This window comes from Tachyglossus aculeatus, chromosome X1 (genome assembly GCF_015852505.1).
Source record: "Tachyglossus aculeatus isolate mTacAcu1 chromosome X1, mTacAcu1.pri, whole genome shotgun sequence".
NCBI lineage: Eukaryota > Metazoa > Chordata > Mammalia > Monotremata > Tachyglossidae > Tachyglossus > Tachyglossus aculeatus.
In genome coordinates, this window is record NC_052101.1 from 90956354 (window position 1) to 90982065 (window position 25712).

The window sequence follows — 25712 nt, forward strand, 5'->3', positions numbered from 1 at the left end:
CGCACAAGGGACATGAAAGGGGATGGGGACTGTGGCACAGGAAGGAGGGTTGGATTTTTAAGAATACGTGGGAGCCCTCCTCTTGAGAGAAAACTGGGAAGGAGGAGACTGTGGAATGGGAGCAGGAAACCGTTGGACAGATGAAGAGGCCCCTCGAGGAAGTTTAAGTCTCCCGGCCTCTAGACTGTAAACTTGTTGTGGACAGGGAACGTGTCTACCAACTCTGTTTTATTGTATTCTCTCAAGCTTTTAGTACAGGGCTCTGCACACAGTAAGCTCTCAATAAATACCACTGATTGATTGGTCTCTTTCTCAGTAACGTAGTGTCACTTGGGCTGGGCGGGGTGGGAGGTCGGGGGGGCAGTAGGGACTTAGAGGAAAAGGATGTAAACTGAGGGAAATGTTCTAAGGTGCTAATGGCATTAGGTGACCCACTTGAAGTTAGCGTATTTGACATGATTCTTACTCTCCTTTGGTAGAAAAAAATACTTTTCTGTTTTGTGCATATGAGATTTAAAAAAACAAAAACGCAGGCACAGATAAATCACACCCCATCCTATAGGGCCGAGGGAAAGAGGGATAAGGGAAGCAAAGTGTCCTTAACAACACTGGACTGTCAGTTCATTGTGAGCAGGGAATGTGTCTGCCAACTCCGTTGTACTGAACTCTCCCAATCTCTTAGTACAGTGCTCCAGACAGAGTAAGCAGTCAACAAATACCACTGATTGACTAAATACAGGCCTAGCTCTCGCCCATGTCAAAGCGCACAGGCAGGCCAAAGCTTATGGCCTCAAATTGGGGCTACTTTAGGAGCACAGGGAAAACACATGCGGCTTGGCCAGGAACCAATTCAGCTTGCCAAGAGCTGAAAAGTGAATGCAGAGCTTTTACCTCAAGAAATCCAACTCTGTCCCAGGCCCTTTCCATGGCTCTGTGAGGTTGACCCAACATCCGGAAGCAAAGACATCCGGTTTTATAGATAAAAGTTTCCAGGGGCCAATGTGGCCAAGGGAAGAAAAAAATAAAAGGAAAACCATACTGAGTTCCAGCAGCAGCAGACTGAGGAACAAGAACGACCTGCTCTCTTGAAGACTTCATAAAGAGATCCCTGTCACGGCTACTCAACTGGATGCTTGATGCAAGCAGAGAAAGACGATTTTGTTGCTGCAGGTGCCAGGTAGAACCACTCTATACAGCTCTGAAGAATTTGCACTATTCCTTGAAGTGGCTCTTTGCGATTTCAAGAATAAACCCTCCTTTTATAAATGGAAAATGTTGTCACAGAGTTGACTGGTCCAAATTTTGAACGGGGAAGGAGGATTATGGAGAATTTGGAGGAAGGGCCTAGGGTGAGGTGGTGTTTACATGAATAGATGTAACAGACCGATTGCCAAATGTTCATGGATTTTGAATTTTCTGCTCTACTGCCCTCAAACAGATTTTCATAAAACCAGCAACAGGAAGCAGCCGCTGCCCTTAGAGCAAAATCTCTGGTCCTCACAGGAGAGATCACAGCATTTGAATTAGCTTCTTTTTCCAAAAATTGGTTTGTGGGGAGATGAGTAGAATAAGAATGGGAATGAAAAATAGAACAAAGAACTTCACATCTTGAAAGTATTCCCAAATGTCTTACTCTATATTCCATACTTCAGGTATTTTACATTAAATGTAGACGATCATGTCTTTATACAAAAAAAAACCCTGCTCAACAACAACCAAAAAAGCCTTCTAGAAATGAATAGTATTTAAACTCACCATATCCTCCATGGTCGTCTTTCATGCTTTGGTTCTCTGAAGCGCTTTACTGGGGAGAAGAAAGGGAAAAGAAGATAACATTAGATATTCAATGGATTCCCAATACAACAAGAAATAGAACTGTTTAGAAAAATGTCAGGTTACAATAATGGTGTTTGCAATGCTAATTAAGACCCTTCCCAGAACATGGGACAAGATGCGCAATGCTTCCTGATTTACCCTGGTGCCTGTCATGTAATAATATTAATAATAATGATGAACGCATTTCTTAAGCAGTTACAATGTGCCACAAAGTGCACTAAGCACTGGGATAGATACAAAATAATCTGACTGGACACAGTCCCCATCTCACTTGGGACTTACAGTGTAAGGAAGAGGGAGAAGAGGTTAGTTTACCCCCATTTTGCAGATGAGAAAAACGAGGCACAAAAAAGGACACAAAGCGGGCAAGTAGAGGCACCAGGACTAGAACCTGGGTCCCCCGATTCCCAGCCTTGGGCTCTGTTCACAGGCTACTCTGCCATCCATGCTTCCACGTCTGTCTCTGCCTTGCTCATCATGTAGATCATCATCATCATCAATAGTATTTATTGAGCGCTTACTATGTGCAGAGCACTGTACTAAGCGCTTGGGAAGTACAAATTGGCAACATATAGAGACAGTCCCTACCCAACAGTGGGCTCACAGTCTAAAAGGGGAAGACAGAGAACAAAACCAAACATACTAACAAAATAAAATAAATAGAATAGATATGCACAAGTAAAATAAATAAATAGAGTAATAAATATGTACAAACATATACACATATATACAGGTGCTGCGGGGAAGGGAAGGAGGTAAGAAGGGGGGGATGGAGAGGGGGACGAGGGGGAGAGGAAGGCAGGGGCTCAGTCAGTAGATCACTTCAGTCAGGTATTATCAGGGCCCTTTTAATAATAATGATGGTATTTGTTAAGCGTTTACTATGTGCAAAGCACTGTTCTAAGCGCTGGGGAGGTTACAGGGTGATCAGGTTGTCCCACTTGGGGCTCACAGTCAATCCCCATTTTACAGATATGGTAACTGAGGCACAGAGAAGTTAAGTGACTTGCCCAAAGTCACACAGCTGACAGTTGGTGGAGCCGGCATTTGAACCCATGACCTCTGACTCCAAAGCCCATGCTCTTTCCACTGAGCCACGCTGCTTCTCACATTCTTTTAATGTCTGCCTAGTTCAGATCCCTCTGCTTTTGCAGTCCCATCTTCTCCCTTCCCCTTATGTTCCTTCTCCATAGCCAGGCAAAACGTTCTGCTTTCTTTGCCTGCCCCGCCAGCCAAGCCACACACAAGTAAAGACTCAGTTGCAGGGTGAGACCTAAAGCGGGAAGGATGCCAACAGGAGACCTGGAGCAAAATCAGCAGCTCTACCCAATTATACTTGTTGAGAGCTGGGCCCAGTGGAACATGTCCAACAGCCCCCAGTGACTACTGATCATCACCTCTCTTGCCTCAAAGTGGGGGGGATATTCCCCCCCCCCCCCCCCCCACTTCCCACGTGAGGAAGCTTTGGGGCCCATCCTTTCAGGAAAAAAAAAATCTTTCCAACTCAGGACATTCTTAGGCAACTGAAACTCTTCTTGGCTTGGAGGCAAAAACTAGTTCTAGCCACAAAACAAGCAGCAAGAACGCAACCCTCAAAGAGACATCTGCAGGCCAATATGGAGTCTGCCTTTGCTTGCTGAAATTGGATCTAAACTTTTCCTGAAGCAGGCATCCTGGAAAAAGGAAAGCAAAAATGAATTACACAGCTTGAAGTGCTCGATTGAAATGCATAGTGAATACTTTGACCTCAATTGCTATCCATTTCAAAGACTGGATCTATTTAACGTGGTCAAGTTCCATACTCGAAGATTCTGAGAAAAACTAGACACAAACACACTGAAAATCCTTCACTACCATCTACAACAATCAATCAATGTTATTTTTTGAGTGCAAAGTACAGTACTAAGCCTTGGAAGAGTGCAACAAGACACACATTTTGTAACTTCAGGGACCTTACAATCCAGTGGGGTAGACAGACAAAAATCATTTACAAATCGACACAGTGGAATGTTGGGGGGGAGGGGCAGGAAGAGAACATAAATATAGCAAGCAATAGTATACACTGTCATAATGAAATTGCTGAATAAATGACCGTACAAAATGGATATACGGCAACCTATATACCATTCAGTATGCTGATAAAATGATTTTCACAACTATAGTTTATTTCCAGTCAAATTTTTCAGCTATCCATTGATTCTCTTCCTAACTCTCTGATATTCACCCCTATCCCCACAGCACTTATTTACATATCCTTACATTTTGTCATTCACACTGCTACCCGGATCATTTTTCTACAAAAACGTTCAGGCCATGTTTCCCCACTCCCCAAGAACTCCAGTGGTTGCCCATCCACCTCTGCAAACAGCAACTCTTCACCATCAGCTTTAAAGCATGCGATCATCTGCCCCCTCCTACCTCACCTCACTGGTCTCCTACTACAACCCAGCCTGCACACATCACTCCTCTAATGCCAACCTACTCACTGTACCTCGATCTCACCTATCTCGCTGCCAACCTCTCGCCCACATCATCATCATCATCATCATCAATCGTATTTATTGAGCGCTTACTGTGTGCAGAGCACTGTACTAAGCGCTTGGGAAGTACAAATTGGCAACATATAGAGACAGTCTCTGCCCAACAGTGGGCTCACAGTCTAAAAGGGGGAGACAGAGAACAAAACCAAACATACTAACAAAATAAAATAAATAGAATAGATATGTACAAGTAAAATAAATAAATAGAGTAATAAATATGTACAAACATATATACATATATACAGGTGCTGTGGGGAAGGGAAGGAGGTAAGATGGGGGGATGGAGAGGGGGACGAGGGGGAGAGGAGGGAAGGGGCTCAGTCTGGGAAGGCCTCCTGGAGGAGGTGAGCTCTCAGTAGGGCCTTGAAGGGAGGAAGAGAGCTAGCTTGGCGGATGGGCAGAGGGAGGGCATTCCAGGTCCGGGGGATGATGTGGGCCGGGGGTCGATGGCGGGACAGGCGAGAACGAGGTACGGTGAGGAGATTAGCAGCAGAGGAGCGGAGGGTGCGGGCTGGGCTATAGAAGGAGAGAAGGGAGGTGAGGTAGGAGGGGGCAAGGTGATGGAGAGCCTTGAAGACCAGGGTGAGGAGTTTCTGCCTGATGCACAGATTGATTGGTAGCCACTGGAGATTTTTGAGGAGGGGAGTAATATGCCCAGAGCGTTTCTGGACAAAGATAATCCAGGCAGCAGCATGAAGTATGGATTGAAGTGGGGAGAGACACGAGGATGGGAGATCAGAGAGAAGGCTGATGCAGTAGTCCAGACGGGATAGGATGAGAGCTTGAATGAGCAGGGTTGCGGTACGGATGGAGAGGAAAGGGCGGATCTTGGCAATGTTGCGGAGCTGAGACCGGCAGGTTTTGGTGATGGCTTGGATGTGAGGGGTGAATGAGAGAGCGGAGTCGAGGATGACACCAAGGTTGCGGGCTTGTGAGATGGGAAGGATGGTAGTGCCGTCAACAGAGATGGGAAAGTCAGGGAGAGGGCAAGGTTTGGGTGGGAAGACAAGGAGTTCAGTCTTCGACATGTTGAGCTTTAGGTGGTGGGCAGACATCCAGATGGAGATGTCCTGAAGGCAGGAGGAGATGCGAGCCTGGAGAGAGCAGGGGCAGAGATGTAGATCTGGGTGTCATCAGCATAGAGATGATAGTTGAAGCCGTGGGAGCGAATGAGGTCACCAAGGGAGTGCGTGTAGATCGAGAACAGAAGGGAACCAAGCACTGAACCTTGGGGAACCCCCACAGTAAGAGGATGGGAGGGGGAGGAGGAGCCTGCAAAAGAGACTGAGAATGAACGACCGGAGAGATAAGAGGAGAACCAGGAGAGGATGGAGTCTGTGAAGCCAAGGTCAGATAGCGTGTTGAGGAGAAGGGGGTGGTCCACAGTGTCAAAGGCAGCTGAGAGGTCGAGGAGGATTAGGACAGAGTATGAGCCGTTGGATTTTGCAAGCAGGAGGTCATTGGTGACCTTTGAGAAGGCACTTTCCGTGGAATGTAGGGGACGGAAGCCAGACTGGAGGGGGTCGAGGAGAGAGTTGTTGTTGAGGAATTCTAGGCAGCGAGTGTAGACAACTCGTTCAAGGAGTTTGGAAAGGAATGGTAGGAGGGAGATGGGGCGATAACTAGAAGGTGAGGTGGGTTCGAGAGGATTTTTTTAGGATGGGAGAGACATGGGCATGTTTGAAGGCAGAGGGGAAGGAACCAGTGGAGAGTGAGCGGTTGAAGATGGAAGTTAAGGGGGGGAGAAGGGATGGAGCGTGAGATTTCATGAGATAAGAGGGAATGGGGTCAGAAACACAGGTGGCCGGAGTAGCACTTGAGAGCAGGGAGGAGAGCTCTTCTGAGGATACTGCTGGGAAGGATAGGAGAGTAGCAGAGAGTGTTGAGAGCCGGGGGGTTGGAGAAGGGCGGGAAGTGACTTTGGGGAGGTTGGACCTGATGGATTTAATTTTGTTAATGAAGTAGGAGGCCAGATCGTTGGGGGTGAGGGAAGGAGGAGGGGGAGGAACCGGGGGCCTGAGAAGGGAGTTGAATGTACGGAAGAGCTGGCGGGGGTGATGGGCATGGGTGTCAATAAGGGAGGAGAAATAGTTTTGTCTGGCAGAAGAGAGGGCTGAGTTAAGGCAGGAAAGGATAAACTTGAAGTGAACGAGGTTGGCATGGTGTTTAGACTTCCGCCAGCAGCGTTTGGCAGCTCGAGCATAAGAGCGAAGGAGGCGGACAGTGGCAGTGATCCAGGGCTGTGGGTTAGTGGTACGAGAGCGGCGAAGGGAAAGGGGAGCGAGTGAGTCTAGCTGAGTAGAAAGCATCCTGCCTCTGGCCTGGAATGCCCTCTCTCTTCATATCCAGCACACAATTATTCTCCATACCTTCAAAGCCTTATTGAAGGCACATTTCCTCCAAGAGGCCTTCCCTAAGTCCTCTTTTTCTTTCTTCCCCCACTCCCTTCTGCATTACCTTGACTTGCTCCGTTTATTCATTCCCCCTCCCAGCCCCACAGCACTTAGGAACATATCTGTAATTAATCTGTAATTATTACCCGTCTCCCCCTCTAGACTGTAAGCTCCTTGTGGGCACGGAATGTGCCCCTTATATTGTTATACTGTACTCTTCCAAGAGCTTAGTACAGTGCTCTGCACACAGTACGTGCTCAATAAATTTAATTGATCGACTGAAGTGGGGGCTCCATAAACACAAATACTACTATAAAAATAAAATTAGCATGAGACACTGCCAACAAAAAAAACAGAACAGCATAGCAAAGGATGTTCCTCACGGGTCCTTTGGGACCCACAGTGATCTTTCCAGTTATAAACATCCATTGATAAACTTCACCATCAGTGGGGTCTTCTTATAGCACAAAAGCCATCCATATAAAAGCAGAAATAGCTTTCTTTCAAAAGCATCCTTAAATCTGTACCAGATGACATGTCGATACAGCGTCACCTTTTCACAATGTAGGTCTTCAGGCACAGATGAATTTTAGAGCAGATTCACAAGCTGTTAAAAGAAGAACGTGTTCAAGCAGAAATGGGAGGAAAAGAAAGAAAGGCCAGAGTTAATCAGATCTATTTCTCAGCCAATAACTGAAGTGGTGGTGAAGAGTTTTTCCAAAGGAGAAATTAACATGGAGGGGTGGGGAAGAAAGAGGAGAAAGGTAAAATTGCAAACTGGTATCTAATGATGCACAAAGTACCACAAATGATGTTGAATGATCAGTGATGTGTCAAAGACTTCAAAAAAAGCCAGACACTTAATGCATTATTCATTCATTCTTTAAAGAAGGGGGTGCTATTCCTATTTAACAAGTGAATAAACCAAGCCCAAAGAAATGAAGTCAATCATCCAAAGCTAGTGAGTGTCAGAGCTGCGACTTTTCTACCATAGAGAAAGTTAAAAGACTTCAACATCATAGCCCAGGGATCTTATTCCAGCAGAGTAGTGTCCTTGGTATCCTGCAGATAATTTCACCCTGGCAAATTCTGAGAATTTCGTTGGAGAGGTTCTACGCATATCTTCACAACTGATATTTAATCAGTGGTATTTATTGAGTACTTACTGTGTACAGTACTAAGTGCCTGGGAAAGTACATCACAGTAGAGTTGGTCAAGTTGGTAGAAGTGATCCCTGCCCACAAGGAGGTTACAAGTCTACAGGGGAAGGTATATTACATCAGAGATAGGGGAAATGGGGCCTAAGGAGATGTACCTAAGTGCTTTGGGGCTGGGGTGAGTATCGAAGTGCTTAACGAACACACAGCCAAGTGCAGAGTCAACACAGAAGGGAGAGCAGGTAGGGGAAATAATGGCTTACTCAGGGAAGGGCCCTTGGACGAGATGTGCTTTTTGTAGGGAGAGTGGTGGTCTGTCATATATGAAGGGGGAGGGAGTTCCAAGTCAGAGGGAGGACCTGGGCAAGTGGGTTGTGGTAAGAAAGATAATTATTATGGTACTTGTTAAGTGCTATGTGCCAAGCACTGTTCTAAGAGCTGGGGTAGATACAAGGTAATCAGGTTGTCCCACGTGGGGCTCACAGTCTTAATCCCCATTTTACAGATGATGTAACTGAGGCCCAGAGAAATGAAGTGACTTGCCCAAGGCCACATAGCAGACAAGAGGCAGAGCCGAGACTGGAACCCAGGTCCTCTGACTCCCAAGCCGATGCTCTTTTCACTAGGCCACGCTGCTCCTCACTTGAACAGGTTGACTGTGTTCTGGTACAGTTGGACCATCCAGGGTTTTGTAGGCTGTCCCAGCCAATTTTAGAAAACACAGAAATACTGGGGTAGTCCTAGATAGCTGGCCAAAGAGGCCGCCAATCAAATGCTGGGCAGAATCAAAAAGAGAATGAACATAAAAGTCAGAGTCTTCCCAATAGGTACAACCATGGTATGTCTCCCCCTGGAATTCCACACCCAGTTCTGATCACTCCATCTTCAGTCTGGGAAAGCCAAGGCAGAGAGGGGACATGACTGAAGTAGACAAAACCAGGAAGGGTGTGGACAAGGCAAATACAGAATTCTTGTTCGGCCAATTCTCCGACACTAGGCGGGCAGGTAGCCATTGTAATTCCAAGGTGGCAGGTTCAAGCCAAATGCAAGTTAATCACCCAGCCTCTCCCCCCTCAGCAAGTGGTAATGGTATGGAATGAATTATTTCAGGAAACTCTACAGGCAGAAAATATTACTGGTTTAAGAGGGTTTGGATAAATCCGTGAGTTCAGTGTATCACACGAGGGAAAGCTGGGGCTGCTAGGTGATCCATCCTTAATGATGACGATGGAAGCCAAGGAGGGTGACCAGCACATGATTCTTCCTGTTGCCTAGGTTGGAGAGAGAATACTGGGCTGGTGGAACCACTGTTCCAACCCAGCAATGGCAATGCTTAGGTCTGTGCTAATAATAATAATAATAACTGTGTTATTTATTAAGCACTTACTATGTACCAAGCACTGTACTAAGCTTAGGGGTAGATACAAGTTTATCAGGTTGGACAGAGTCCCTGTCCCACGTGGGGCTCACAGTCTCAATCCCCATTTTACAGATGAGGTAACAGGCCCAGAGAAGTGAAGGGACTTGCCCAAGGTCATACAGCAGACAAGTGGCAGGGCTAGTCTGCCTCATCCTTTACTCCCTGTTCTTAAGGGCCTCGAGAGAGAAGATGGGGGAGAGATCATATTTCCAATCCCAGACTGAACACCACAAACACCCCAGCACCAACTGTTGGGAGAAGGCAACTCTTTCAGGATGCTTTCGTTCCCTCTGATTTTCAAACATTTAACAGCTGGCAGATGGACAAATTTAGTTCTACCCAAGGGTATATGGCTGCTGATTCTAAACTGCATGTGGGGCAACAAGACTGTTGGGATCATCTCTGATGCAAAGGCAACTCAGAGAATCAGTGTTTCCGACCACTCAAGAACCCTCAGGCTTGAAATCTACTCAGAGACCAAACCAGAGGGGAGGTGAACCAATTCCAGGGGTTAAAGTGAAAGCCTGCCAATATGAGGAGAACAAAAATAATGGCTGATTAGAAATGTGTGCAAAGTTATATTTTTCTAAATATCAAAGCAATGGCACATGTTCACAGCTTCATTGATCTGGCTATGTGGGGTCGCATGTCCTTGTCCTTTTTTGCAAACAAATGCAAAATATTTACAACATGGGTGGAAAGCCACTATGTGCTATGGCTGAGGCACAGGAAATGAGCTAGTTGGTCTAGCAGTACATTCTAAAGATGATTTGGGGGGCGAAACCCGTTTGATCAATATGATTTAAGACAAAAAACTACAGCGGCTCCTTCTTGCCTCAACTGAAGTGTAGCTCTGTAACATGTAGGTGACCCTAAATAAAATAATGGCAGCTTCCATTCTGACAGGTAAAAAAAAAAATTAAGTTACAGGAAGCTGAGGCACTTTTGCAAGATTGCAGACAGTTTTCATGCCAGGTTCTACGAAAATTAAATGGTAAGGAGTCTCTGTCTGATGTGGAGGTAGATGAGCAACCGCTAGAAGTTCTTGAAGAGAGGGGAAACAAGAATGGAACTGAAAGCTCGTCTCTAGATTATAAACTCGTGGGCAGGGAATGCATCCACCGACTCTGTTATACTCTACTCTCCCAAGCGCTTAGTGCACAAATACCACTGATGAATGGTTTTGTAGTACAATGATCCACGCAGTAGAGTGAAGTACAGACTGAAGTGATGGATTGATTTCCCAAAGGGTCATCATTAATCTTAATGCTCCACTGTTGGAACACCTACTGCAACCAGTGTTCATCCCCTCTCCAAATTCACATGAATCTCTGAAATACAAAGAAGCCATTTCCAGGCATTGTTCATTGCTCAGCCAATGTGTCATTAGAGAGGCTACTATTTGAAGAGGGCTTCATCAGAAATAAAGCCCTCAATATGAGGCTGGGGCAGGAGACTTTGGATCCTGGGTTCCCTCCCTAGCTGTCCTAAGAGACTCTGGGCAACTCTCACCATTTCTCAAGATGAAAATAAGCCAGGTGCCTTGTGTTTAGTCACATTCATTTTACCTGGACTCCACTTCAAATCTGAGCTGCATACGAATGAATGCTAAATTCAAATGTAGCTCCCACAAGAGCTATCTGGAATGGGAAAGAAAACATCCTAGTCCTCTGAGCAAGCCAACACATTTCCTTTCGAGTTTTGTCTACAACATAACAAGCACTACTTTTGACATCCAAGGTGGAGTGAGCAGCGGAGACAAACTTACCACTCCGGCCCACAGGGAATTCATTTACATCAACTACCATTCTTCTTCCTGACAAGGTGTCAAAGGCATTGATCTCCAGAGGTTCAAACCTTGCATGTTGATCCACGACTGGAGCCAGATGTAAAATATGATCTTCCAGCAACCAGTCAGATCTCAAGGCTGTTGATTTCCTTAGAACATGGACTCCCTAAGGCATTTTTGAGTTTAGCATTTTTATTATGACATTTGTTAATCGATTACTATGTGCCAGGTACTGTACTAAGCACTGGGGTGGATACAGACAAATCATGTTGCACACAGTTGCTATCCCATGTGGGGCTCACAGTCTCAATCCCCATTTTACAGATGAGGCAAATGAGGTACAGAGAAGTGAAGTGATTTGCCCAAGGTCACACAAGACAAGTAGCAGAGCCAGGATAAGAACCCATGATCTTCTGACTCTCAGGCCTATGCTCTATCCACTACACCATGCTGCTTCTCCCACTATGCCATGCTGCTTCTCAACTCGATTTTTCTGACAACACATATGGTATTAGAGAAGTGGCGTGGTCCAGTGGAAAGAGCCCAGGCTTGGGAGTCTGAGGTTATGGGTTCTAATCCCGGCTCTGTCACTTGTCAGCCGTGTGACTTTGGGCAAGCCACTTAACTTCTCTGTGCCTCAGTTATCTCATCTGTAAAATGGGGATGAAGACTGTGAGTCCCACGTGGGACAACCTGATTACCTTGTATTCCCCCCCACCCAGTGCTTAGAATAGTGCTTGGCACACAGTAAGCGCTTAACAAATATCGTTATAATTATTATTAAAAACAGTCTTACTCATTTAAGAATCACCTGTATCATGCCCTATTTTCTAAGACAAATGTCTTACACTGGGCATCTTACTGCATAATACCAATTCCCATGAAGGCCAAGTTTTTCACCTCAGTCAGCAAGGTCTTCTTTAGAGAAACCTCAAAATAGTCCACTTTTCAGTTGAAGCGCCCTATAGTGTGAGAGGATTGCATAAGAGCACATCACTTAGTTAAACCAAGAAATTCAACTACTGTTGCAGTGTCCTTGCAATTGCAAGAACCCCTAAGAACAAATCATTTCACAAACAGCTGGATGTCTCATTTTATTCCTGGGCCAGTTACTGCCTCAATATGCATCACCTTAGATATTTAAAATACACAGCTGAGCGCCCTTTTCTTTCACTCCTTGTTTTTCCAGTCTTAATTATCACTGATGAACTTTTCACTTCCATGGAGCTTTTGCCTTGCATTTTCCTCTCTGATGGACCTAACCCTTTGCCATCTGTTTCCCCTGGACCAGAACATGCCATAGGACGGTCTGTAAAAGAGAGTGCTGGGGTACATGCTATTACACATTTCTATTTACCAACTGCTATTTCATGTCATCCTCTCAGGATGGCACCTGGAGAGTTTCCAGTACTCTACCAGTCTCGGCTACGAGAGGGAGAGTCAAGCAGAGGCCTACTCATTCCGTTCTTAGTTTGAGCAGTGGCTAGCGAGTGGAAGGCAATCTGCTATACATCAAAACTCACCTGTGCTGGGCAGCAGTGGCATGGGAGAGAGTCGAGGGCAAACAGTGTGGCTTAGTGGAAAGAGCATGGGCTTGGGAGTCAGAGGTTGTGGGTTCTAATTCCACCTCTGCCACTTGTCAGCTGTGTGACTTTGGGCAAATCAAAACTTCTCTGTGCTTCAGTTACCTCATCTGTAAAATGGGGATGAAGCCTGTGAGCCCCATGTGGGACAACATGATTACCTTGGATCTATCCCAGTGCTTAGAACAGTGCTTGGCACATAGTAAGTGCTTAACAAATACCATCATTATTATTATTGTTATTACCGCATGGAAGAAGGCGGTGGTAAACCACTTCCGTATTTTTACCAAGAAAACTCTATAGCTATACTATCAGAATGTTGCAGATGGAGGTGGGGTGTTCTGGGAGAGATGTGTCCATGGAGTCGCTATGGGTCGGAGGCGACTAGACAGCATAAGACAAGATTACATGTCAATACAATGATTTTAGAATATTTCCTATTTGAACCTTTTAAGGGCTAATGATAAAAGAGCTCAGGTGTACCACAAAGAATTTCAAAAAACACACATCTGAATATGTTAAAACCAGCACATCTTTTCTGGAGGGCACTAGACAAAGGTGATAAAAACATCAGTAAGTCAATTGTACTTATTGAGTGCTTACTGTGTGCAGAGCACTGTATTAAATGCTTGGGAAAGTACAATATGACAGACACATTCCTGCCCACAACGAGCTTCTAGTCTAGAGGGGGTTTCCATCCTTTGCTGGTATGGGGGTAGAGAATAGCAGGTGTTACATGTGGCCAACAAAGCCCTAACCAACAGTGGGTGTACTTCCTGAGGATGAGAAGCAAATGAGAAACAGAAAAAACTAAGATCACAGGCCTTTACTTAAATCTATACTCCCGTGGAGAGTGTACTGGATTTTCTGCAGCATCCACTTTGTTGACTCATTACCTTGTTTCCTAATTCCCATTCCAAAATAAAGAGTTCAATTCTATCTGCCCTGAAAATGGAGAGTGAGCCAAATGCTGATTTGCTGCCTACACTTGGAAATTCTGCTGCTTTTTAAATATACTGCCCAAGGAATGCAAAATTACTGACGTTAAAATGGAGAATGACGATAGTCTTCCGTCTTGCAATCACAGATGAGTCTTGGTCCTAAGGCTTCTGAATGAAGACTACTTCAGATTCAGCACATTAGTAATGAGAAAAACTCCAAGAGGAAACAGAAGCAGCCTGGCCTAGTGGATAGAGCATGGGCCTGGGAGTCAGAAGGACCTGAGTTCTAATTCCGGCTCCGCCACTTGTCTGCTGATTCTGGGAAAGTCACAACTTCTCTGGGGCTCCATTACCTCATCTGTAAAATGGGGATTAAGACTGTGAGCCCCACGTGGGACAGGGACTGTTCTCAACTCAAATTGCTTATATCCACCCCAGTGTTTAGTATAGAGCCTGGCACACAGTAATGGTTAACAAATACCATAATTATTATTATGGTTATTATTATTATTGTGTGCAGAACACTGTACTGAGAACTTGGGAGAGTACCACATAACAGAGTTGGTAGACATGTTCTCTGGCCACAATGAGTTTACAATCTCTTTGCCACTTCAGGCAAAGTCATCCTTGGTCCGAATTGCCATACCCTGCCCAGTGCTCTAATGGTTTTCGTCTGCCATGCAAGGGGGCGAGGAGCATTTTTGTAGTGTCTGGTGACCCCAGTAGACCCTGGATCACTGACAGAAGGGGAACTTGAGGTCACATGTCTGGTGCTGCTGCATGCCCTCTCTGTTCCTGGAGATAGGAGTGGATTCCTGGGTGGCAATGTGGGTAGACCCAGCCATTAGGTTACCCTTCCCACAGGTTCTGGTGGAGGGGGAGATAGGAGGCTGCCTAATCAAGGTATAGACTCTTGGATAGTAAATGCTTAGCACAGTGCTCTGCACACAGTAAACACTCAATAAATACCATTGACTGACCGACTGATTAACTCCTTGACTTTGCCTAGGGCTATTACAGTCCCAAAGTGATTTTACATCAATGATTTCATTTTTATCCTAACAACAGCCCTGTGACGTAGGAATCACGGTTTCCATTTTGCAGTGAGGAAACTTGAGACATCCATCGAAGGACGTCCTAGTGATTAGTGAAATGGATAAAATCTGGGGAGCAGAAGGCACAGGCAGCTACTGAGCAGATAAACACCACATTGGCGACTGAAGGCAGCTCAGGGCAGCTTAAGCTACTGCATTAGCCTGTCCAGGAAGACTGAGCTTGATGAGCCAGCCCAAGGTCTGAAGGCAGCACCTCTGAGATGCCGTAATGTTCACTCGGCCGGAATGCCAGATGGCTGAGATGGTAAACAGGGGCTACGGAGCAGCTCTCCTGTAAGCAAGGGTTAGCTGCCTCTGCCCCAGTGAACTCGGCAAAAGAGAAGTGCTGGACACAATGAAAGCCCATTTCAGGGGAATATTCTTCCAACTCTAGTGAGAATTTGAGCAAGGAAGCATTACTATACTTTATTTTTTTATGGTATTTGTGAAGTGCTTACTCTGTGCCAGAGAGACTGTACTAAGCTCTGGGGTAGATAGAAGTTAACTGAGATGGACACAGTTCCTGTCCCGCATGGGGCTCACAGTCATAGTCCCCACTTCACAGATGAGGTAACTGAGGCACAAAGAAGTGAAGCGACTTGCCCTCTACCCCATAAGCTCTTTGTGGGTAGGGAATGTGTCTGTTATATTGCTATATTGTACTCTCTTTAGTGCTTAGTACTTAAGTGCTCTGGTAGCAGATTGTTGGAATTTCATTTGGGGCGGGGGTACTTCTGTCACTGTGCTGCACACAGTGAGCACTCAATAAATACAACTGATTGGCAAACAAGATCACAGCAGACGAGTTGCAGAGCCGGGGTTAGAACCCAGGTCCTTCTGACTCCCAGGCCCATGCTCTCTCCACTAGGTCACGCTGTTTCCTCCCAACAACACTGTCCGCCCAACACTGCATCATCTTTATGTTCTGAAGAGAAACACGGTTCTCTATAAGAGGGCGTACACTTCAGTTTTATTGTAGAGATGTTTGGATCAAGGTCAGTTCTGCAAAGGCCATTTCCATTAAGATGATCATGTTTCACAGAAGAGTTGAAATGCATAACAGGCACTGCTAAGTGACAGAAGTACCCCCCGACCCCGCCCCAAATGAAATTCCAATCTGCTACCAGAAGCCCAGAGCTTGCACTTTCTCAGTATAATGTAGAGTCATACATGGCTTCTTATTACACTGGGACAAAGACTTAGGTGTCATTAACTTGGCTGAGTCAGGAGCATCACCTTCGAAAATAAAGAACAAATACATACAGTACACTATACCACTCGGCCCTTTGGGGAAATTCTTTTCTAAGATTCACCTTTGTCTCTTGAATAGAAGACCTTGAGGCACCAGTAATTCAGTAACGGAATATGGCCATGTTTATTAGAGGCAATCGATAAGCCACTTGCTCCAAATGGAAACAATTTCAGAGACTATCAACAAACACAAGTGAAACTGCAGAATGTGCCTGGAGAGGAACTGGCAGCCTGCCTCTGTAAATTGATTTTGGTATAACATCCCTGTACTTTGGCTCCATTTGAAAGCAGATTTCACCACAGGTAGAGCGTCCCCTGGCCTGTTTGCTTTCAGGATGCCTGAAACCCACTTTGAAGCTCTGAGCAATTTAAATGTCAGTAATAGGTCTCCCCGGCCAGCCCCGGGTCGCACCTGGAGAGCTTCCAGTACGCTACCAGTCTCGGCTAAGGGAGGGAGAGTCAAGTAGAGGCATACCCATTCCATTCCTAGTTTGGACAGTGGCTAGCGAGTCGAGGGTGGAGACTCTAGTTTACTGCACAGGAGGAGGCAGTGGTAAACCACTTCCACATTTTTACCAAGAAAACTCTATGGGTACACTACCAGAACGAGAACCTTGTTCTCGCCTGTCCCGCCGTCGACGCCTGGCCCACGTCCTCCCCCTGGCCTGGAATGCCCTCCCTCCGCACATCCGCCAAGATAGCTCTCTTCCTCCCTTCAAAGCCCTACTGAGAGCTCACCTCCTCCAAGAGGCCTTTCCAGACTGAGCCCCCTTTTTCCTCTCCTCCTCCCCATCCCCCCTGCCCTACCTCCTTCCCCTCGCCACAGCACCTGTATATATGTTTGTACAGATTTATTACTCTATTTTACTTGTACAAATCTACTATTCTATTTATTTTGTTAATGATGTGCATCTACCTTTAATTTTTTGTTCTGACGACTTGACACCTGTCCACATGTTTTGTTTTGTTGTCTGTCTCCCCCCTCTAGACTGTGAGCCCGTTGTTGGGTAGGGACCGTCTCTATATGTTGCCGACTTGTACTTCCCAAGCACTTAGTACAGTGCTCTGCACACAGTAAGCACTCAATAAATACGATTGAATGATAGCAGATGGAGAACATGGCATTCTGGGAGTGATGCGTCTGTGGTGTTGCTATGTGTCGGAAATGACTCGGAATAAGACAAGACAAAAATATGTTCCCCAACCTGAACAACCGAAGCCATCACTGCTTTGGAAAATGTAGAATGCCAACTGCTGATAATTGCCAAAAAGTCATCATGGCAATTTACACTTTAAAGCTTACACACCTGATGTGAGTAGGGCTTCAGTGGGGAAGAATGAATTATTCTAGAAAACACTAGTCACAAGGTAGTCAAGAATCAGCTCATGTTAATTATCAATCAGTGGCATTTATTGAACACTTACTGTGTGCAGAGCACTGTACTCTCTGCAGTGCAATACTCTCTGTACTGGGGGACTACAATATAACAGAGTTGGTAATTAATTAACTGTGGTATTCATGAAGCATTTACTATGTACCGAGCACTGTATTAAGTGCTGGGAAGGAAACAAGATAATCAAGTCAGACACAGTGAAACACACGTTCCCTGTCCATAAGTAGCTTACGCTGTATGGGGCAGAAAGACATTAAAGCCCTCTTCTGGGACTTCTACTAGGGGGTTAAGTACCTACTGAAAAATAAATTCCCCTAGTTATATAACCAGCTTCCTAAGGTCCACTTGGTTTTATGTACCTGCAACAGTTCCTGGGTCTAGGTTTATGTTCTGAACTTATGGGAATAATAATAATAATAATTATGGTATTTGTTAAGCACTTACTATGTGCCAGGCACGGTATAAGCACTAGGGTGGGTACAGGCAAATTGGGTTGGACACAGTCCCTGCCCCACATAGGGCTCACAGTCTCAATCCCCATTTTACAGATGAGACAACTGAGGCACAAAGAAGCGAAGTGACTTCCCCAAGGTCACACAGCAGACCTGATTCTCTATCCACTACGTCATGGTACTTGTTAAGACCTTAAGTGCTTACTATGTGTCCAATACTGTTCTAAGCACTGGGGTAGACACAAGTGAATTATGTTGCACACGGTCCCTGTCCTGCATGGGGTTCACAGTCTGAATAGAACGGAGAAAAGGAGAACCGAGGCCCGGAGAAGTTAAGTGACTTGCGCAAGGTCACAAACCAAGCATTTGGCAGAGCTGGGATTAGAACCCAGGTCCTCTAGCTCCCAGGCCTGTGCTCTTTCCACTAGGCCACACTGGTTCTATTTAATTGGTATAGCCTAAAATCCGCCCTTTCCTCTCCATCCAAAATGCTACCACATTAATTCAATAATAATCATAATAATAATAATGGCATTTATTAAGCACTTACTGTGTGCAAAGCACTGTTCTAAGTGCTGGGGAAGATTACAAGTGATCAGGTTGTCCCACGGGGGGCTCACAGTCTTCATCCCCATTTTACAGATGAGGTAACTGAGGCTCAGAGAAGTTAAATGACTTGCTCAAGGTCACACAGCAGACATGTGGCAGAGCCAGGATTCGAACCCATAACCTCTGACTCCAAAGCCCAAGCTCTTTCCACTGAGCCACGCTGCTTCTCCTAATAATCAGTAATCAAGAATAGCTAGGGCATTTTAGCTTTCTGGAAAGGCTAAAGTGATAGCACATGGCCTCTATTTTTTGGCTTTTCACCATCAGGCTATAGAGCAAGTTCTCCAACTGTGTTCCGCAGCCCACTGGAAATACATAGGGGAGCTCACCCTACTGCCATTTCTGTTCCTAAACATGTTTGTGTATATATAATTCTATTTATCTATGCCTGTCTACTTGTTTTGCTGTCTGTCTCCCCCTTCTAGACTGTGAGCCCGTTGTTGGGTAAGGACTGTCTCCACCTGCTGCCGAATTGTACTTACCAAGCACTTAGTACAGTGCTCTGACACAGTAAGCACTCAAATACGATTGAATGAATGTCCGCTTCCCTCTGGGTGGGCTGTCCTCCCTATCAGCCTCATCTCCAAGCAGAAGAGTCTTCTGGCTGCTTTGGGGCTGCTGTAGGCTTTCCCATTCTAAAAAAAGGGACTCTTGGTTAAGTGGCTAGGATTTCCTCCTTCGAAGTAATCCACAGGAACTGGGAAGTTGGAGGGTCAGTGCTGGAGGATACATTAAAATGCACGTCTCCTACCTTGGGTAATAATAGTAATAACTGGTATTTGTTAAGCGCTTACTATATGGCAGGCACTGTTCTAAGCATTGGGATGGATACAAGCAAGTCAAGTTGGACAAAATCCCCGTCCCAAATGGGGCTCCGAGTTTCCCCCCTTCAAAGCCCTACTTAAGGCTCACCTCCTCCAGGCCTTCGCAGAGAGCCCCCAATTTCCTCTGCTCCCCCCCATCACCAGCTCGCTCCCTTTGCTCTACCCCTCTCACCCCTAGCACTTTTGTATATAGGTACATATTTATAATTCTATGTATATATCTATAATTCTATTTATTTATATTGATGTTACTGGTGCCTGTTTACTTGTTTTGATGCTTGTTTCCCCCCTTCTAAACTGTGAGCAGGGACTGTCTCTCTGTTGCTGAATTGTACTTTCCAAGCACTTAGAACAGTGCTCTGCACACAGTAAGCACTCAATAAATGATCGAATGAATGAATTACAGATGACGTAGCTAAGGCCCAGAGAAGTGAAGTGACTTCCCCAAGGTCACACAGCACACAAGTTGTGGAGTCAGGATTAGAACTCAGGTCCTTCCAACTCCCAGACCCATGCTCCATCCACTAGGCCACGCTGGTAATCACTGTGCCCCTCTCCAGAGGCCCTTTGAAGTATTAAGGCAAGTAACACAATATGAACCACGGCCACCATGAAGTTCCGCCATTATAACCAGCAGGCATTCATCAGCAAGCCCTGCCATTGGTACAGTGGAAAGAGACCTAGATTCTAATCAATCACTCTTCATATCCTGCCTGGATCACTGCATCAGCCTCCTTTCCACTCCAGTTCATATTCAACTCAGCTACCTGGATCGCTTTTCTACAAATATGCTCAGGAAATGTTTCCCCACCCCTAAAGAACCTCCAGGCATTTCCCATCCACCTCCACAAACAAAAAACACCTCACCATTGGCTTTAGAGCAATCACCTTGCTCCCTCCTACCTCATCTCACTACTCTCCTACTACAACCCAGCCCGCAAGCATCGCTCCTCTAATGCTAACCTTCTCACTGTGCCTCGATCTCATCTATCTTGCTGCTGAACATCAAGAATGCTCAAGAGAGCCAAACCCACATGAGAAGCAGCTTGGCCAAGTGGACAGATTACTAGCATGAGAGTCAGAGGACCTGGGTTCTAATCCTGGCTCTGCCAATGGTCCGTTATATGACCTTGGGCAAGTTGCTTCACTTCTCTGTGCCTCAGTTTCCCTATCTGTAAAACAGGGATTAAATCCCATTCCCTCCTCAAACTGTGCACTGGGACTGTGCCCAACCTGATTATCTCACATCCACCCCAGCTTGACACAGAGTAAGCACTTAACAAGTACCATGATTATCATTATCTCTAACATTTCGGCAGAATGTTACAGGACCCTTACATCTGGAAAAAATAACTGAATAATGAAATAATAATTATTACAATAAATAATGCATAATAAATAACGGTAGGACTTGCACTCCCTGATAGTCTTTCAAAGATCACTCAAGGTTACCTGGAAAGCCCCAGTTCCCAAAGCTTAAATCTATGTTACAAACTGGGAAAGAGAGGATTATTTTTAGGAAAGATTAAAGAGCTCACCTAATTGCCAAGAAAAAAAATCAGCACATGAGTCCAAGATCATTGCAAGCTGAAACATTAAGTAGAGGTGCCATAGTCCAAGACTGAACTCCTTGTCTTCCCTCCCAAACCCTGCCCTCTCCCTGACTTTCCCATCTCTGTTGACGGCACTACCATCCTTCCCGTCTCACAAGCCCGCAACCTTGGTGTCGTCCTCGACTCCGCTCTCTCGTTCACCCCTCACATCCAAGCCGTCACCAAAACCTGCCGGTCTCAGCTCCGCAACATTGCCAAGATCCGCCCTTTCCTCTCCATCCATACCACTACCCTGCTCGTTCAAGCTCTCATCCTATCCCGTCTGGACTACTGCCTCAGCCTTCTCTCTGATCTCCCATCCTCGTGTCTCTCCCCACTTCAATCCATACTTCATGCTGCTGCCCGGATTGTCTTTATCCAGAAATGCTCTGGGCATGTTACCCCCCTCCTCAAAAATCTCCAGTGGCTACCAATCAATCTGCGCATCAGGCAGAAACTCCTCACCCTGGGCTTCAAGGCTCTCCATCATCTCGCCCACTCCTACCTCACCTCCCTTCTCTCCTTTTACAGCCCACCCTGCACCCTCCGCTCCTCTGCCGCTAATCTCCTCACCGTACCTTGTTCTCGCCTGTCCCGCCATCCACCCCCGGCCCATGTCATCCCCCGGGCCTGGAATGCCCTCCCTCTGCCCATCCACCAAGCTAGCTCTCTTCCTCCCTTCAAGGCCCTACTGAGAGCTCACCTCCTCCAGGAGGCCTTCCCAGACTGAGCCCCTTCCTTCCTCTCCCCCTCGTCCCCCTCTCCATCCCCCCATCTTACCTCCTTCCCTTCCCCACAGCACCTGTATATATGTATATATGTTTGTACATATTTATTACTCTATTTTACTTGTACATATCTATTCTATTTTATTTTGTTAGTATGTTTGGTTTTGTTCTCCGTCTCCCCCTTTTAGACTGTGAGCCCACTGTTGGGTAGGGACTGTCTCTATATGTTGCCAACTTGTACTTCCCCAGCGCTTAGTACAGTGCTCTGCACACAGTAAGCGCTCAATAAATACGATTGATTGATTGACTGATAGTCACTCTACAGCACAGGACTGGAGAATTTTGATGATTAGGGCTGGTTGTTGCAAAGCTTTGGCAATTGGGGGAGAGAAGATTCTTATCTCAGCATGTGTAATTCTAAAGATACTGCCTTCAGCCCCTCAAGTTTCAAATGGGAGATGGCCCAGAAAGTTTTGAAATGTCTTACATTGACAAATCTGAATTCTGACTGCAAGTGCATTTCAGTTTCTAACTAAGGCTTCTGCCAAGAATACAGAAAGAGCTGGCCTTCAGGTCCAACACCTACAGCAAGATTTTTATTCACAGTAGCTGAAGAGATGGATGTGGGGCTGACAATTCCTTTTTTATTGTACTCGTGCCGAGTTCGTCTTTTGCGGTACTTTTATTTTGGTGGAATCTGAGTACCGTTATCGGTTTGGCCTTTTGTTATATCGCCTTCCTAAAATCTCTGCTCTCAAAGAGCTACCCTACCCCTAATTAGCGCATGCCAGGCTGGTCCTTCTCCTCTGTCCAATCCCAGCAGTCCCTAGCTAAGTCAATGCTTCAGTGACTCTTTAAAATGTTCTTCCTATCTTTCTGGCCCACGGTACACCAGGCTTCAATGAAACATACTGCAACTGCCTGAGCACACTACTAAAATAGTCGCCTCACAGCCTAACATTTTTTTTTTTTTTTGGTAAACATAGAATGTTAAGAGCTATGTGCCAGTACTAATCACTGGGGTAGATACAAGCTAATCAGGTAATCAGTCCCCATCCCACATGGGGCTCACAAGCCTTAATCCCCATTTTACAGATGAGGTAACAAATCCAGAGAAATTAAGTGATTTGCCCAAGGTCACCCAGCAGACAAGTGGCAGAGCCAGAATTAGAAGCCGGGTCCTTCTGACTCCCAGGCATGTGATCTCTCCACTAGGCCACGCTGCTTCTCAGCCTTGCAACTAACATGCAAGACTGGCTGCCTTCCAGGAACTGAGGCGGAGAGGAAGAGATGGGGGTAGACAGCCTGAGGGCTGGACTCTGTTTCTTCCTGCCCCCCTCCCTCTGTCTAGACTGTGAGCCCGATGTTGGGTAAAGACCATCTCTATATGTTGCTTTGTACTTCCCAAATGCTTAGTACAGTGCTCTGCACACAGTAAGCATTCAATAAATATGATTGAATGAACGAATGGACCAGCCCTCTCCACTCTCTTGACCTTGTAGAGAACATTGGGATGACTAATAATAATAATAATAACTGTGGCATTTGTTAAGCACTTAGTAGGTGCCAAGCACTGCACTAAGTGCTGGGGTAGACACAAGATAATCAGGTTGGTCACAGTCACTGTCCCACATAGGGCTCTTACTCTTAATCCCCACTTTACAGATGAGGTAATTGAGGCACAGAGAAGTGAAGTGACTTGCCCAAGCTCACTCAGCAGACAAGTGGCAGAGCTGGGATTAAAACCCAGGTTCTTCTGACTCCCAGGCCTGTGCTCTATCCACTAGACCACACTGCTTCTCTGAGACCTAACCTCCCTCCAGGCAATAATCAATTATTTGTTATCATTTCTGATTTCACTTAACCTGTTTTCCCCCCACTGTAGATTTAGAGCTCCTTATGGCCCAGGGACCATGTACGAACCAATTTCCACATGCAATGACAAGCACTTAATACAGTGCTTGGCCCATAGTAAAAGTTTAAATACCACAATTATTATTATTGTAACTCCCCCTCCACCGCAACCAGGAAACACTTTGTCAACACCTAAGTGGACTGTGATCCTGCTGGGTTATTTGATGTATGGCACATAGGTGATGCTGAAGTTTTCAGGTCTATCTCATCAGTGAAAATTTTTAGTTCAGTGGAGGGATTCCTAGATTCAGAAAAGAACAGAACCTTGATATTCCAGCTGATGGTCAGTCCATACGACTTGGGGGATTCATTCATTCATTCAATTGTATTTATTGCGCACTTACTGTGTGCACCGCACTGTACTAAGCACTTGAAAAGCACAATTCAGCAACAGAGACAATCCCTGCCCACAATGGGCTCACAATCTAGAAGGTGGGAGACAGGCATCAAAACAAGTAAACAGGCATCAGTAGCATCAATATAAATAAATAGAATTACACCTCATTAATATAAATAGAATGATAAATATGTTCATATATACACAATTGCTGCAGGGGGAAGGGAGGTAGAGCAAAGAGAGCCAGTCGGGGCCATGGGGAGGGGGAGCAGAGGAAAAGGGGGGCTTAGTCTGGCAATAATAATGGTATTTGTTAAGTGCTTACTATTTGCCAAGTATGTGCTTACTATGTGAGAGACACTGTACTAAGCGCTGGAGTGGATACAAGCAAATTGGGTTGGACACAGCCACATGGGGCTCACAGTCTCAATCCCTTTTTTACAAATGAGGTAACTGAGGCCTAGAGAAGTGAAGTAATTTGCCCAAGGTCACACAGCAGACAAGTGGCAGAGTCGGTACTAGAACCCATGACCTTCTGACTCCCAGGCCTGTGCTCTATCCACTACGCCACGCTAGATCCTGAACAGTAGTTCCAAAGCCTTCCGCAGGTCATTCAGTCCATCAATTGTCTTTACTGAGTGCTTACTGTGTGCAAAGCACTGTACTAAGCACTTGAGTGCAATATTTTCATGTAACTGCACTTGCAGAGATCCATCAGCATGGGGCCTGTGACTTGTTAAGTGGGAAGAGTTTCCCAGAGATTCAGAAGCAGTTTTTAAAACCATCTTTCAGGTCCTTTGACTCCTCAAACATGGCAACATAGAATAGGCTGGGGAGGGGAAAAAAAATTACAGACCTATTATACCACACTATTCATGTGGCATACAGGCAAGGATCAGATTTTTAACTGTTGTCAGGGTAACCATCCTAGTTTAATACCTGCCAGGACTCTGGTCTATTGATGATGATGTTGATGCCAAATGCAAGGTCCATGAAGATGGTGCCCAGATCTCAATGGTGTTCCCAAGCAAAAGAGATCACATCCGCTGTGGCCAAACTGAGGTTTAATGCCACAATACAGCCCAGCCCGCACCCTCCGCTCCTCTGCTGCTAACCTCCTCACTGTGTCTCATTCTCGCCTGGCCTGCTGTCGACTCCTGGCCTGGAATGCCCTCCCTCCACACATCCGCCAAACTAGCTCTCTTCCTCCCTTCAAAGCCCTACTGAGAGCTCACCTCCTCCAGGAGGCTTCCCAGACTGAGCCCCCTTTTTCCTCTCCATCAACCCCCCACCCTACCTCCTTCCCCTCCCCACAGCACTTGTATACATTTGTACAGATTTATTACTCTATTTTACTTGTACATATTTACTACTCTATTTTATTAATGATGCACATATAGGTATAATTCTATTTATTCTGACACTTTTGACACCTGTCTACATGTTTTGTTGCCTGTCTCCCCCTTCTAGACTGTGAGCCTGTTGTTGGGTAGGGACCTCTATGTTGCCGACTTGTACTTCCCAAGCGCTTAGTACAGTGCTCTGCACACAGTAAGCGCTCAATAAATACGATTGAATGAATGAATGCAATTCTGGGAATTGCTAAAACTAACTCTGGGCATTACTCATTTATTGAAGTGTCAGTTGGTCAGTCAGTCATATTTATTGAGTGCTTACTGTGTGCAGAGCACTTGGGAGAGTACAACAATAAACAGACACATTCCTTGCCCACACTGAGCTTACAGTTCAGCTAAGCCTCTGGTTCTAATAATAATAATAATAATAATGGTATTTGTTAAGCGCTATGTGCCAAGCACTGTTCTAAGCACTAGGGTAGATACAAGGTAATCAGGTTGTC

The 25712-nt window shown here is 45.7% G+C and overlaps 1 protein-coding gene and 1 non-coding gene across 3 annotated transcripts in view; one reads left to right on the plus strand and one right to left on the minus strand.

Annotated features, from left to right (window-relative positions):
• The window catches only part of LOC119950462 (store-operated calcium entry regulator STIMATE), a 104051-nt gene that overhangs the window by 37942 nt on the left and 40397 nt on the right, over positions 1 to 25712 (minus strand). For both annotated transcript variants that reach the window (XM_038772882.1, XM_038772881.1), the window contains exon 2: positions 1756 to 1804. In XM_038772882.1, the coding sequence (XP_038628810.1) occupies positions 1756 to 1804 (49 nt within the window). The remainder of the gene's footprint in view (positions 1 to 1755; positions 1805 to 25712) is intronic.
• Positions 12511 to 12648, plus strand: LOC119920340. The gene has a single exon (XR_005448095.1). It is a non-coding gene; the product is annotated as a small nucleolar RNA SNORA7 (small nucleolar RNA).